The 15,655-nt window shown below is 45.4% G+C and overlaps 1 protein-coding gene across 4 annotated transcripts in view; it reads left to right on the forward strand.

The window, feature by feature from the left end:
* The first annotated feature begins 976 nt into the window (after nt 1–976).
* Nucleotides 977–15,655, forward strand: part of BMERB1 (bMERB domain containing 1) — a 58,343-nt gene continuing 43,664 nt past the window's right edge. The window contains exons 1-4 of one of the 4 annotated variants that reach the window (XM_054270642.1): nt 977–1,289; nt 2,669–2,739; nt 3,953–3,982; nt 4,758–6,367. In XM_054270642.1, the coding sequence (XP_054126617.1) occupies nt 989–1,289; nt 2,669–2,739; nt 3,953–3,982; nt 4,758–4,937 (582 nt within the window). In that variant the 5' untranslated portion in view covers nt 977–988 and the 3' untranslated portion in view covers nt 4,938–6,367. Of the gene's footprint in view, nt 1,290–2,668; nt 2,740–3,952; nt 3,983–4,757; nt 6,368–14,366; nt 14,479–14,870; nt 15,043–15,655 lie in introns of those variants that run through there. The other 3 variants (XM_054270643.1, XM_054270641.1, XM_054270640.1) reach the window with 3 other exon arrangements.

Here is a 15,655-nt window from a genome sequence, read left to right on the forward strand (position 1 = left end):
TTATTCAGTAGCACTGTTTGCAGCTGGCGTTGTTTGCTCAGGGATGTGTAGGGATGAGGGCTGGGAAGGGCCGGCCCGGGCCCTGACACAGCGTGTCAATTTTACTTCGATCGTATTAAATTTTACTTAGATCTACAAGCCATCCATGCCTATTTTTAGTTGTTCATGGTAGAATTCATGATAGTTTCAAAGACACTAATCCAGGTCACAGAGCGAACTACTACCTCCTGTCTGGAGATGGTTCCCTCAGTCAAGCCTGAGCCGATTGCCAGGAGCAAGGGGAGCTCCCGGCGCTCCCGGACGCGCTCCTTTCCTTCCATGGCCAAGGTCTTGCAGGGCACCTCACTACGTGGTGTCACTGTTCAGTGTCACCTCACTAGGTGGACTTCAGATCCGCTTTGTGGCACTGGTTCTGTGCGTACAAAGCTGTGTAACGAGTCTCTTCAATAACCTCACACCATTTGCCTTTCTCCTCAAGTTGTCTCAGCAGCAGAGGGCAAAGCAGGGGAACCGGCACGGGCTGCTGCTGCTCAGCAGGTGCATCAGGCCTGCTCAGACTGCAAAACAAGAGCAATAACTGAAAAGAAAAAGCCATAGTCTACTCACGTAAGCACGCAACAAGGAAATAGCTACAAAAAAGACAATAAGGAAACAGTGCCTGGTGTTCATTTGTCACTCAATTGTTGTGGCACTAATGCACAGTGACCCCACAGTGCTGCTTAGACCGAACCCAGGTGACACGGTCACCTACATCCTGGGGTGAGTGGACAGCACTTGGGAAGCGAGCCCGGAGCTGACACCCGGCTGCCCTGCCGTCACCCGCGGGTCATCCACCCCGCACCGGGCCCGGCGTGCGGAGCCGGCCATCCCCGGCACAGGGAGCGCTCCGGGGCCGCGGGGATGGCGGGGCCGGGCGGCGGCGGGCGGGCCCGTGGGAAGGAGGAGGAGGAGAAGGAGGAGGAAGGAGAGGCGGAAGCGGCGGCCGGCGATGGCCGGGGCGCTGCTGCGCGGGGTGCGGCGCTTCCCGTGGCTCTGCAACGTGCTGCTCTACGGGGGGCTGTTCGCGGCGGGGGACGCGGCGCAGCAGCTGCTGCGGGGACAGCCGCCCGACTGGGCGCAGACGCGCCGCGTGGCGCTGGTGGCCCTGGCCTTCCACGGCAACTTCAGCTACGTGTGGCTGCGGGCGCTGGAGCGGGCGCTGCCCGGCCGCCGCCCGCCCGCCGTGCTGGGCAAGGTGCTCTGCGATCAGCTGCTGGGCGCGCCCGTCGCCGTCCTCGCCTTCTACACGGGTGAGTGCCGGGGGCTGCCCCGCGGAGCCCCGCGCGTCCGCCGGCCCCGCATCCCCCGGCAGCGGCCCCGCATCCCCCGGCAGCGGCCCCGCATCCCCGGCAGCGGACCCGCATCCCCGGCAGCGGCCCCGCACCGCGACCCGCGCACAGCGGGACCGGCAGCCACCCCAAGGGCCCGGGGAATGGGGACCCCCTGCCCGCCCCGCGCCGCTCCCGCACCCCAAAGCGCCGCTCGGGGAGCGGGGCCGCGGCCGGGGGGCTCTGCAGGGCCCGGCAGCTCCCCCGAGGATGCCCGCGGGCGCTGAACCGCCTGTGGCACTGCAGAGCTCTCCAGGAGCGGTGCTGGACCGAAGGCGGCCTGCCCTGAGCTCGGTCGGGCGCGTGGATTTAATTAGCAGCAAAGAATGCAGAGCACCTCGCGCGGATTGCAGCATCCATGGCTGTTTGAATCGCTGTGCTCAGTTCTCAGCAGCAGCTGTCTCGTTTTCCAAAACACAGATGTAGATGTCAGGAAATGCCATTGTTCAGGGAACCAGCTTCTGCTGTGAGAGTCTATGAAATAAAGCGTGCTACTAAAGGCTAATCTCAAAAGCTAACAAGATACTTTAAAGAAGTCTAGTATCTATTTCAGAAATAAACACGAGGGAATAAGAAAATTAAAAGGTGAAACTAATGTAATTAAATGCTCTCATTTAACTTAATGTTAGCCAGTAAGACAGGTTCTCTTTTTGTCTGGGGTTGGGAGATGTGCATTCTATCACTCCAACAAGGAAAATACTCAATTTGTGATTGAAGAGAAATGAAGTAAAAAAAGAAGTCAAACACCAGATACTTCTGCTCAAGATCTTCACTATATCACAACTTAGAATTGCCCAAGTACCAGGAAGATCTGAAGGGCCGGAAAAGGGCCAGTAAAAGTCCCTGAATTGGGTAGCAGTAAAACAATGTATCCATAGAGAGATACTGATAACCCCAAGGCATGGGAATACCTGGAAAGATCCCAGAGTCGGCCTGAGGAGCCTCTGCTTATGTGCAAAATGCCTTATTCTCCTCTCATGGGTGCAAAAGGTGCTTTTATCCTCTCTGTTCCACCACACCACCAGAGGTGTGTAGTATGGCAGAGAAACAGATGCCACAACAGCTGTACACCCAGTAAATCCCTGCTGATCCCTGGTGTCATTGCTGGGAGTCAGTAGATGAGGAGATTTGATGTAACACTATTAGGTAGTCAGAATGCTTTTGTGTAACTATCAACTTTTCTTTCAAAGATACGATAATGTATTTTGAGAAGGGTCTGGAGGGTCTGGGATGTCGCTGGAAAATGTGAACATTTCATTTTTTGCATTTTTTTCTGATTATTGTAAATATTTTACCACTAGGTATGAGCATCCTTCAGAGGAAAGAGGACATCTTTTCAGACTGTAAAAAGAAATTTTGGAATACATATAAGGTGAGGCAAGCAATTTGCTTATTTCACAGCTAAACAACAATAAAAAAGGACTCTTTTTTTACTCTTTCTTTCTTTCTTTCTCTCCATTATTTGATTATCTGTAGGAAGCTTTAAGTACCAGCAGTCACGTGAAGTGAAGGCAGTTTGGGTCAGGCAGTGCTACCAGATGGGTGAAATTATGCCTTTTAAAAATGAAATGTACAGTGTTTATATACATAACACTTGCACCCAGCTCTGCTTGAATGACAGCCTTACAATACAACATTGATTCAGGGTTTTTTTATCTTTTGTCTTAAGAACTACCCACGCACCAGTGTTTAGTTAGTGATACTATTGACAATGCTTGTAGACCTATTAAAATAATTAATTACATTAATTTCCTTGAGAATCATTTTTAGGCTGTACTTTTCAGTGACAATCTTCTCACTTTCAGAAACAAGCCCCCTTGTTTTAAGAAGGCTTTGCTATAAACAGCTGGCTTTGATTTGCATTTCTGCATACACAAGACAAAATTATCCATGCTACCTCAGAGCTGAGCAAGCTGAGAATGTTAAAGGCTTCTCAGATGCAAGAAGAATGATGGATGGATTAGCAGGGAAAAAAAAGTAACAGGGGAAGATGTGATTGCAATGTGAATTTCTCTTCATATTGTAGAACTATATAGGTAGGATGGAAAAGGATTATTTTTATTCCTGTGGAAGATGATTCTAAAAGCAGTGCCCACTATAGCCTATCAAAACATAAGGTTTCTGTCAGCCTTATGTTCTATGAGTAAATTATCCATTGATTTTTCTAAATATGCCTTACGTGTATGAGTAAGTAGAAGGAGCATTGCAAGTGTGAAATAAATAGTGTTCAGTGGTATTTTTCATTAATGGCTGAAACAAATGTTCACATGTTTAAACATTTGTTCACCCATCTGGTAAATGCATTTATTGTGTCTGGTGTCAGATGCCTGTGAAGAATTAACTGTGCATAGGGTTTTGTATCTAAAATGAGTTGGAATAATGTGTTTGAAAAACTCATAGCATAGAGGCTCATGAGGATGATGAGAAGTTTGATATGGCAAACCCTAGGTTAAGCAACTCCCTTTGTAATTGAACAGCTTTTAGTAATTTTACTCAAATGCCTTTCAGTCATCACTGAGTGTGGAGAAAATGAATCTTGGTGGTTGAAATCCATAAGAATAACAAATTATTAATTTTCCTTTCAGACAGGACTGATGTACTGGCCTTTTGTGCAGGTGAGTTCTCAGGGTGGCTCTGTGAGCCTTTCCCTGCCATAGAACCCAGGATCCTCTCCCATCCCCACTGTGTCTGCCCCAGGAGGAGCAGTGGGGTTGTTGGGTGGCTAACAGTGCCTGGAGATCCTATCCTATATCCTATCCTATCCTATATCCTATCCTATCCTATATCCTATCCTATCCTATCCTATCCTATCCTATATCCTATCCTATCCTATATCCTATCCTATCCTATATCCTATCCTATCCTATCCTATATCCTATCCTATCCTATATCCTATCCTATCCTATCCTATCCTATATCCTATCCTATCCTATCCTATAGCCTATCCTATCCTATGCTATATCCTATCCTATCCTATATCCTATCCTATCCTATCCTAACCTATCCTAACCTATCCTATATCCTATCCTATCCTATATCCTATCCTATCCTATCCTATATCCTATCCTATCCTATCCTATCCTCTCCCATCCCCACTGTGTCTGAGCCCAGGAGGAGCAGTGGGGTTGTTGGGTGGCTAACAGTGCCTGGAGATCCTATCCTATATCCTATCCTATCCTATCCTATCCTATCCTATCCTATCCTATATCCTATCCTATCCCATCCTATATCCTATCCTATGCTATATCATGTCCTATATCCTATCCTATCCGATCCTATATCCCATCCCATCCCATCCCCACTGTGTCTGGCCCCAGGAGGAGCAGGGCAGTTGTTGGGTGGGTCACAGAGCCTGGAGCACTAACTGAGCTCTCTCTCCTTCCCCCACAGCTGTCAAACTTCATTCTGATCCCAGTTCACCTGAGAACAGCTTACACTGGCCTCTGTGGCTTTGTCTGGGCTTCCTTCATTTGCTTTTCGCAGCAGAGTGGAGATGGCACAGCAAAGTCAGCGTTCATGTGGCTCCAAGGAGAGAAGGTCAATGCAGATGAGGAATCATCAGACAAATAAGAACTTTAGTTCTGAACACATTCTAAATTGCTAAACTGGGTTTGTGAAAGTCAGTAAATCACACTGCAGCCTCATGTTGTGTTTAAAATAAGCAGTTATTTCAACATTTGGTGGTTAGTATAAGCAGTGGAACAGTTTGTCTTTGTGCCTGTTTATTTTTCATAAAAGAGGCCAGTTGTATATTGACATTTAATTATTTTCATGCTGTCAGCGCATCTCATCTGGAAACAACTGACTTACAGGGCAATGCAAGCATTTGTACATCCTGTCAGACTGCCTCACTGGGGAGAAATATTAACTGTAATTTAATTTTCAAACAACTTGTAATGGCTAGAAAAAGGAGAATAGAACATTAAATCATCAGTTGTCAGACTTGACAATTGTTATCAATGCAAGATTGCTTTGCAGAACAAAATTTAATGGATTCCATATCTAAAAAGTGGCATTGAATTTGTTTCATTGAGAGGAAACAAAAGTGCTGTGTTTGTAAAGCCCACATTTCTATGGGGCCAACTTGTTTTATTCTACATGAAAATTTATATAGGAAATTAATTATTTCATAGAATATATAAACCTGGGCTATATTTGTACATGTTTTATCTCATCTGGGAGAATAAAGATTACTTTGGTCAGAGCCCTTTGGGGTGAGTGCTGCCATTGACCCTTGGGGTCAGTCAAGCAGCTCCTGCATGGTGAAACCCCCCAAGCACTGCAGGGAGCTTTGGTTCTGTGTGCAGCCACTGCTTCCTCTGCTCCTCAAGGGCCATGGGAGTCTTGACTCCTTACTCCTTTCAGCTGTTTCATCATGCTGAAGATATAATTAAAATTTTGATGAAAAAGAACATAGGAAGGAAGGTAGCATGAATGGCAGAATCCAGCTATATTTATATATCAGGAACTTCCATTTTTTCCTCAAATGGCTTTTAAACATTCCTATTCATAGAAGACACTGGGTAATTATACATAGGAGACTAGGAGAAGGTGAAAAATTAATTATGGATTTGCTTTGTCAGCTTGAGGATCAGGTCTGGATACGGGTATTTTTTAAATGTGCATTTGTATCTCAAAATAGGAACTGTGCAAATTTCTGTGGTTGCAGTGAGCTGAAATCAGACCAGTAAAGGAGCCCTTGCTATATTAGAATGGGATTTTATGCCTTGAAGTTACTAAATTGTAAGCTTGAAAGAGTATCTGATTTAATGGGTCTGATTCTAAAGAGAAGACTCTGAATCCCTCTGTTACAACAATAATAAACCCCTTTGAGGAATGTCTGAATTCCTCAGCCTTGTCTAAATAGTGTACCAAAGCCTGCTTAGGCTATAAATATCTATTCTTTTGGCCAGCAGCTGTACTACTTAATATATTGCTAACAATTATTTGTCACTGTAGGAGCCCAGTGCTGCTTAGCTGAGAAAGGAAAAGGGACCACGCAAGCACTGCCCAATCTATTTCAGGTAAAATGAACTTGTTTAGCATAACCCAGTGCTCAAGAGTGATGCAAAGTGCCCACATAGCTTTGGGCACAGGACTGCAGCAGTGAGAGGAGAGTAGAGGGCAGGGGCTGCTTGCACAGCCTGCTCTGCTGGCAGCCAGGGGAGGAGGTGCCTTCCCTCTGAGCATGGACCAGTCACTGCAATTCCATCTGCACTGCACAGGCAGGTGTGGGAGAGCACACCTGCCTACAGCCTCAAGGTGGAATTAGCTTTAATTGGCTTTTGACACCTTTGGCATGGGCATCTCCAGCTTGGCTGGTTGGTTTGACTGTGGATGTTGAAATGTGCACTGAAAGCTCATTTCTGTCCCTCTGGGACATGGAGGCTCAGAGGAGTGGCTGCTGTGTCAATAGATTCCTTGTAGTTGTATCCTTCCTTGGTGAGTTGTATTCCCCTGCTGCATGAATCACCAAGGGTGAATTGAGCAGTCCTGATGCTGGACATCCCAGGAGGAGTAGGAATGCACAGAGGAACTGACTGAATTTTGTCTGGCTGTTTAAAAAATGAGTGAACAGATGCTTCAGACAGCTATAGCTGTTCAACTGTTCTTGTGTGTATAAAGTCCTCAGGATAAAGAAGCAACTTCAGTAGTGGTTTTTTCTGTTGATATTTTTGGGATCAGACTGGTATTCCAAAGTCTGTTCTATTTAGTAAGAGCTAAAAGTTTCAGGTAAGGTGTGCTAATTAAGTATTTAACTTTTTTTTACAGATGCTATTTATTTTTATTTCTGCTTGTGCCTTAAGTGTTTAATGATTAATAGCATTCACTTGGAGAGGGGACCTGGAAAATAATGTCATTACAAGGAGAGTGAAATGCTGTTGGTTTGCTGTGAGCAGTATGTGATATTTTGCTGTAACTCAGAGCAAAAAGTCTTTCTTCATGGGTATAGTAGGTGAAACTGAATTTCCAGATGAATCAAGAATTTATAACTCATAATCTGTATGATGCTGATGCCTTTTTTCATCAGGAAAAACTAATAAATGAAAGATCCATCTTTTATTTTAAATGGCTTAGAAGCTTATACAAGCTGTGCTTTATTGCTCTTGCTTTTGTGCTACCAGATTTTTGCTTGGGAATTTGAGCTAAATCCTGTTTTGTCTTCAAGTTTCTCTGGCTGGGGAGTTCAGGATTTCTCTCCATCTTTTATTACTTGAAGTACAGTTCTTTCATGTAATGGAAGCCTGTGGCTCTTATATTTCAGTAGACTTTAGATCCTGCATAATCCTTTCAATTTCTCCATTTCTCTTAAGGCATTTGACAGCTAAGTAACACAAATCCCTTTTCACATTAAAAAAATTTTGTTTTTTCCCTTTTAATTATGAGCACTGATTGGTCTGACAAACATTTCAGACCCACAAAATGCAAAATAATGAAGCTACATTGGGACAATTTCTCAGTGTGCATAAATTGATGGACCTTCTAAAGATTTTCTTCCTCTGACAGTTTAGTCTGAGGATTTAATCCCTTAGTTGTTAGAGCCTTCATTACTCCTTGATACCTTTTTGGTTTAGAAGTTTAATTTCACAGGATAACAGAATGGCTGAGGTTGGGAAGGACATCTGTATATCCATCCCAGGTCATCTAGTCCAACCCTATTTGACACATGTGTAAACTTCTGTTTGCTTCTTCTAACAACTCAGTAACTTCCTGGGGGAATAAAAAAAGAAAAAGATGGGCAAGATTTATCCTAATGTGTCTCTGCTACCCTTTCAAAAACAGTCATGAGGGCTTTATGACTATTTCCAGGAATTGCACTGATCTTACTGCCAGCTGAACATGCAGATTTCCACAACCAGCAGGATGAACAGAATTTTACATCACAGAGATGCTCAGGAAGGAGCAACACACTGCCAGTAGCTATTTGCCTGCAGTCAGGTGATATTTTTATGTCATGGATCCTCTCTAAGAGCAAATGGGATGAGACATTTATATCAGTTCCAGCTCCATGTTATTCTGGATGGCTGTGGAGATTTGAATTTGATAAAATGAGAATTTCAAAATTTATTTTTCTACTGCAAATCTTTTATGTAAATGAACCTTCTGTGCTTACTAGTATGCTAAATACATCCTTCTTGGAAAATTCACCAGAAGGCCTGTCTTTTTCACACCAGAAGCACCCACCCAGTAACACAGCATAAAATAACCAGTTCCTGCTGCAGCAAAGGTGAAACTGCCTCTAGTCTGTTACCATATCTGATGTGTTGAGTTCTCTTTATAGAACAACCTTTGAAATCTATGCAGCTTCAGCCTTCCAATCCTCTGCTGTAAGTGCCAGTGCTTCCTGCCTGTGCTGCTGCCTCTACTGCTAGTGCCAATCCAGTGAGATGTGCAAGAAATACTTGAATTTTACTAAAATAATGAATTTTGAGTTGACTGAAATTGTCTATGTTTTTGCAAAGGCTTAATAAACATTAAATGCTGTTCTTTGGCTCTGTCTGTCTTTAACTCATATGTGTATAAACAAAACCAGATCATATGTAAAGTTTTTATGGGATCTTCATGGAGCACATGCAGCAAAAAGGTCAATTTGATGTTACAGACCTTAACACAGCAGCAGAGTAAAAACTAAGGAGGGATTATTCACTGCCTTTAGAGTTTAGTTACACACATTGCCATCTGCCATTTCTGAATAAATTCAGAACAGAATTCCCATCTTCAAAATCTTATCCTGAAGCAAGTGGACTTTTATTAAAAATATTTAAAATTTTGATATAAGTATTTCTTTAGATAATTAATATATTTGCAGGAGGAAAGGAGGATTTCAGGTAGGAATAAGATATAAACAACTTTTCTAGAGAACAGAGGTTAGAAATGGGGTCCTTACTGACTGAACTCAGTCAAGTTTGTGTGGGATACTCTTGGGAAGGAAATGGTTCAGAAGATTTGAGGCTGAAGGGAGTAATATATTCCACAACTGGAAGAGAGACACCACCTCCATTCCCTGCTGTAACTTCTTGTATATTTAGAATGAGGAGGAAGCTTTATGGAAAGAGTTCAAGTTGAAAAATTCTGTTTCACAGACTTCAAGGCCAACAAGGAGAAAAAACATCACTCAGTCTGAATCCTTGGATAGTGCAAAGCAAAGAGTTCTTCCTGAATCAAACCAGTGATGTTGACTCCAATGCCATCTTCTAGGAGCTAAGCCAAACACTTCAAATGACAGAGGATTCTGTGTCTCAAAGAAATAATTTATGTGTTCTTATGAAATTTTATTACCTACCCACATCAATCTAGCCTTAACATTCTAATAAAATGTTACTTCCTTTCTGACAAGATTTAAAGACTAGGTATAGCAGGCAAAGCCTTCTGTGTGCATGCAGTGGTAAGCAGAGTTTTTGTTTACTCCTTGGCTAAACTGGAATAGCTTTAGCTCTGTTAGCCCTTTGCTATATCACTCTTGAATCTCGTTTGCAAACCCTTTTTTGCTGTGTAACCTCTAATTTGAAATGTAGACAGTAATGCTGTACTAATCCCAGTGCCTTTCACATATGTCTCAGATAATATTTTTTCTATCTCTGCCTAATATTCCTGTTCTGAACCAGCCAAGGACTGTCTGTCCTTTCTTAATGCCCAAGTTGCACTAAGAACTCACATGCACTTGCTAAGCCCACCATGTCTGAAGTTACTGTAATCCATGTTAAACAAGAACAAAGAATGCAGATTACATGCCTGTATGTGTTGCATATACTTATCAACGCCATCCACCCTAATAAACACTGCCTTCCCCTTTTTTTGCAGTTTATTAATTTATTGTGGTTGTGCCTAAAAATCTTGCACCTTGTATCCAGGTAGGAGAACAGTTTAGTGCAAAGAATAGAGCAGAATGTATAATTCCCTGCTATGCAACATCATTAGTAATTACACCTGTTTGTGCTGAAAGAAATCTTGGGCCTGGAAAAGTCTAATGAGGTGTGAAGTAGGGTCAGAAAAGACATTTTCAAGGACAGCTGTGCTGTAGCAGCAGGTACATGGGAGAGTTTCAGGAACTGAAGAATGGGTGGTTTTGTTTGCTGTGTTCAGGGAAAGCCAGTCATGAAATGGGGCTGTAAAACAACAGGGGAAAATGACAGCAGGTGAGTGTGCACACACTTGGGGGTTGTGTGAGAGGTGGAACAGGGACACCTATGCTAATGCTCCCCTCTGCCAGAAAACCTTAAAAATGGGATGTTGATAAGTCCCTTTCCATTTTACACCCTCAAGCCTGGCAGAATCAGAGGGACCAGGAGGGAGCATGGATATGTCCCCTGGCAGGTAGTTCAGTCACCAGAGATACTGGGACAATGGGAACTGGCTGGGAATGAAACTGTTCCCCATTTCTGCCACTGTGCATTATCCAGTTACAACAGAACCCAAATGCACAAGCACCCAGATGGCTGTGACAAATACAGGGTTTGGCCCATATGGCCTCAAACCATGCACAGAAAGTTCTGCAGCACATGAGATCCTTTGGCTGTGGAGGAAGTGTCAGCTTCATTCTGAATTGTGTGTCCTTTTACAGGGTGTGACTTGGGGCCAGAGAAATTTAAGTTATAACTCTTCCCTGGGATTAATATCTTACTGTAGCTAACATGCACTTATTGTGTGCATACATAGGAACAAACTCTCATTATTCTTTTTTTTTATTTGCCAGGATAACATCTTTCCTCTCATTGCTGAAATATTTGGGAAAGAAAATATGAATTTTGATGATTCCTTTTTCCACCTTTAGATGTTTGTTTTTTCCTGTTCTCTGCTGATCTGGAGAAAGCTACCTCTGAGAGACTGGTGCCCTGTGGTATTCTTGTTTTGCCATTGCTTACACCTCTCTGGGAATTAAAACCCACCTTTACTCACCTACTAAGGGTGTCCAGTGTTCAATTTCATGCATCACATACTTTTACATCCAAAATGTAACAAGACTGTTAACTGCAGCTGATTAGCCATGACATGCCAATGACACTGAAGGATTTTGTATTAGTCTAGTTCAGAATGGTCATCAGACAGTAATGAATTATTATGTGTTCATAACTACACCTGATACATCACAGCAAATACCCATACAGTGTTCTGCTTACTGTTTGGGGGCAGAAATTGGCAAAAAAATCCAATGGAACAGAGGTACCAATATACAGAGAAATTAAAATTGTAAAGAAACCCTTTCAGAAGTCAGGGCAGTGACTTTATAGCTTCCAGCTGCAGTGAGAGGAGTAGTGAAATGGCCCACAGAAGTGAACTTGCCTGTTAGGGGGAATGGAGCACGGACACTGCACAGGGACATGAATCAGCAAGACACTGGCACAGTCTCTTTGGGTGCCTCACAGCTTGCAGGCAGTTTTGAGCTCTCTCTGTAAGATACCAACTTGGGTAGGTAAAATGGAAGCTTACAGAAAGTCACCTTTACATTTTGGACCGTGTGAAATGAGAAAAGGCTCAGGCCCTGAGAGAGCTGTGCCTGGAGCTGTGTGCTGTTGTGTTTGCAAAATTTACACAGGATGTTTATTACTTCAAAATGGACATGCCCACATACAGGCTGAAATATTACTTGTTGCCTGCTGTGTTTGCAAGTCTAAAATAGCCCAGACCAATTTATGTCAACGTCTATATTTACTGAACTCAAACATCTGTTTTCCCTTAGTAGCTATGGACACCCACCACTGATGCAAAAGCCACCTGCACAGTGACTCACCTGCACAGCAGTCACTTCAGTCATACCTCTGGACTTGGCTCCAAATGCCAAAAATAAGGCTCTTACATAGGCAGCTTCACTACCCATGTTATTAGTAATGTATCTGACAAATGCTCTAGCATCTTTTTCTGTGAAATGTGTACCTTAAAAAGACAGTGAACGTAGAAAGAATTCACTAAGACAAAAGTAAAATGGGAAAGAAAAGAGTTTAGTGAAGTATGTTTCTGAAATCTCTGTTTTGGTCAGAACTGCAGCTTTTGAAGTGCACAGATTGTTTCCATTCTTTCTACCAGACATTTATGCCCTGACTCTTTGCTGCTGCATCTCCCAAATTTGTGCTGTGTATTCTGACCTTCTATACAAAAAAAAAAAAAAAAAAAAAAAAGCTGAGATAAATCTAAGTAAGTCATGTCTGCCATGGGGAATCTGTGATGTCTGAGAGAGGCCAGAGAGCAAGAGATAGGAGAGTGGATTTGCCAACTGTTCCTGCCCAGCTCTAGCTCCTGGTGGCAGGATTTAGTGAGAAATGGGAACTGAAGCTGCCAGGGAAATGACTGCAAGAGCAAAGTGCACCTCTGTTTCTCTACCAGGCATTGTGCTGTAAGCAGTGAGAAAATACCCAAATTTTTGTATTTTCTGCATTAACACTGCTTTCAGCAGGAGAAAAACAGTCTTCATGAGTAAAGAAATGCATTTATAATTTCTATTGCTAGGTCCACTGAAAAACATCATCTTAGGAGAGAAATTTAATTCCATTGGCAAGTGCAGCAGCAGCAATGCTCCAGAGTCACACTAACAAAAATGCTGATATTACATTAGCAAATAATTGATACATACTTGGGCCCTACTCTTGCAAAAATATTTGTGCAGAACCTCTGTAGAACTGGACTGTGACTGGATTTTGGGACTTCTCAAAATGGGCAGGTGAAAACTTCCTAATTACAACAAATCACCTTATATATTCTTTGCTTTATGTAAGTAAATTCTTTGCACACGAGTTTCTGCCTAGTGGGTGTTTTTCAGCCATACTAACAAAAGCAGAGCTTTAAATATTCAACTATTTCTAGGATAACTCCCCCATCTCCTAAACAATGCAGTTGGGTTGTAATTACCTAAAAAACTTGAAAGGACTGTTTGAAATTGAATAGTCCAAAAATTGGCCTTTCTCCTTGATCAGCCTGTTTCCCTTAATCCCACTCTCATCCAGATCCCAGATGGACTCTTATTCCTCCCACACTTGTGTTCCTCACTTCTACCAGTGAGTCAGTCCAGCCCACCCCAGCAGGCAGCTGCACTGTCACCCAGAATCAGCTGTGCAGAGTCCTGCCATCAGCTCTTCTGCTTGACTCACAGCTCTGTTTGGGCTCTGGCTCTAAAGGCCAAGCCAGCGAGGATGAGGCACTGCACAGCCAGCAAGAGCTGTTCTAGCACGTCTGGTGCTCAGTTCACAGCACATCTCTGGGGAGCTCAGCTGACAGAGAAAAATCAGAGTGCCCTGAAGATGTCCTAAAACTGTCTAGCTCTTCTTGTTGGCTAATTCCAATTCTCAGGAAGACAAGTAGAGAAATTTTCAGTTACAGTTTTAAAAGCAATGTGGAGGTGTTCTTGCCTCCGGCATGTGAAGCACTCCTCAAACAAAATTGCTCACACAATAGCATCAGTGTGTGCCATGCCAATTAGTAAGTGTACCACTGAATCCAGAGGTATTTCTGAAGTGTTGATGATTAAGGACAAGACTTTGCAGGCAAAAGTAGGTGACAAACAAGTGAGCTTTCCCAGTATTCACTCAGAGTACCCCATGAATCTTTATAATCGAGGCAAAAAGTGTTAAACCCCTGATTGCAGTGGGGCACTGGACAGCCTGCCTAACTCCTGCTTCATTGTCTTTATGTGAGAAGTTGTGCCACTCACAGTAAAGTGCAATGTGATCTCACTAGGAAAGGTAGGCTCCAACTGTAAAATGCTGTTCAGGGATTTCATCCATATAACCTCCCCTACAACAAAAGAAAAAACTTAGTAACAACAGTAATAATCACCGCACTTGTGCTTCCTGCAAAGTCATTTCCTTTATTCCCAGCAGGCTGCACAAACAGCAAAGCTGCATGCTGATGAAAAATGAGAGACACAAAATTGCATCACTTGTTTGAGTGCTGTTCTCTGGCTTCTGGCAACCTGATACTGGAATGAGTGTCATTCCAGTCAGTGCAGGACTTTTAGGAAAGCCAAAGGCTGCATGCACAGAAGCCTGAGATGTGTTAGACTGCAAAAGCCGTGAGTGGCCGTGGATGTCACCATTATTCCCCAGCTGCTCGGGTCAGAAATATGCTCAGCGCTGCGCCGGCCAAAAGATGGACAGTTCTACTGTGCTCTGGCAGCGAGCGGGTTTGTGAACCTGGCCGTGCAAGGGGAGCAGGGCAGGGCAGGGCTGGGCTGGGCTGGGCTGGGATGGGCAAGGCTGGGCAGGGCAGAGCAGGGCTGGGCAAGGCTGGGCTGTGAAGGGCAGGGCAAGGCTGGGCAAGGCTGGGCAGAGCAGGGCTGGGCTGGGCACAGCTGGGCTGGGCACAGCCGCAGCAGCGAGCCGCGGGCGCGGGGCTCCGGGCAGCAGCCGGGGCGGGCAGTGCCCACCGAGCGGAGGCAGGGACGGACGGGCGGGCGGGGCGAGTGTGCAGCATGTGCGAGGTGTGACACGGCTTTGTGCGGCGGCTCCCCCGCCCCGGCCCCGCACTGAGCATGTGCCGGAGCCCCTGCCCGCCCCCCGCCCGCGGGCCCCGCGCCGCGCACCGAGCGCTGAGCCCCGCGCAGCAGCGCCCGCGCCGCCGCATGGGCTGAGGGTGCCGGCCATGGAGCTCCGCAGGTCCATCTCGGCCAGCGCCGAGGCCGAGAGACCCACGCGGCGCTACGGGGCGGTGGAGGAGACGGAGTGGAAGGCGGAGGCGCTGGGCAGAAGTGAGTGGGGGCCGCGGGTGCGGGTCCGGCCGGCCGGGAGCCCCGGCTGCGGCGGGGCCGGGCGGTCCCGGGGGCTGCTGGCGGGGCGAGCCCAGCCCGGGCCGCTCGGGGAGCGGGGTCCGTGTGACCGCTTTGCCCTCTGAGCCGGGGCTTGGCCGGGGGCTGTGTGGGGCTCACGGCTCGGCTGTGCCGGGCGCTCCAGCCCCGCCGGGCCGGCTCGGGCTCCAGCCCCGCTCGGGCTCCAGCCTTCCCTCCCTGCGGCACGGGCGGCGCGGAGCCCGGCGGGGAGCGGGTGCCCGAGCCGGGATCACGGGGACCTTTGCTTAGCAGGTGGGATTTAACATAGAGATTTTCATAAACGTTGGTAGTCTTTAACGTGTTTCAGGTTTGGAAGCGCAGATGACGATCACTTTATTCCCTCGTTATCTCGGGCAGAGGGTGCAGCAATACAGCACTTAATTCACACCTTCAGTGGTTGCACTGTATTGATGAGCTCAACAAATGTTCTGTGCTGGGAGAGCTTTCTTGAAATTGTAATTTACCAGGAAGCAGCAATTGACATAACCTGTCCAAAGTGCTGATGGAAAGAGTAGTTGAAACATACATCACTGCA

This window comes from Melozone crissalis, unplaced genomic scaffold, assembly GCF_028551555.1.
Source record: "Melozone crissalis strain CALT ecotype California unplaced genomic scaffold, PUWL_Pcris_2 ptg000012l_1, whole genome shotgun sequence".
Taxonomy (NCBI): domain Eukaryota; kingdom Metazoa; phylum Chordata; class Aves; order Passeriformes; family Passerellidae; genus Melozone; species Melozone crissalis.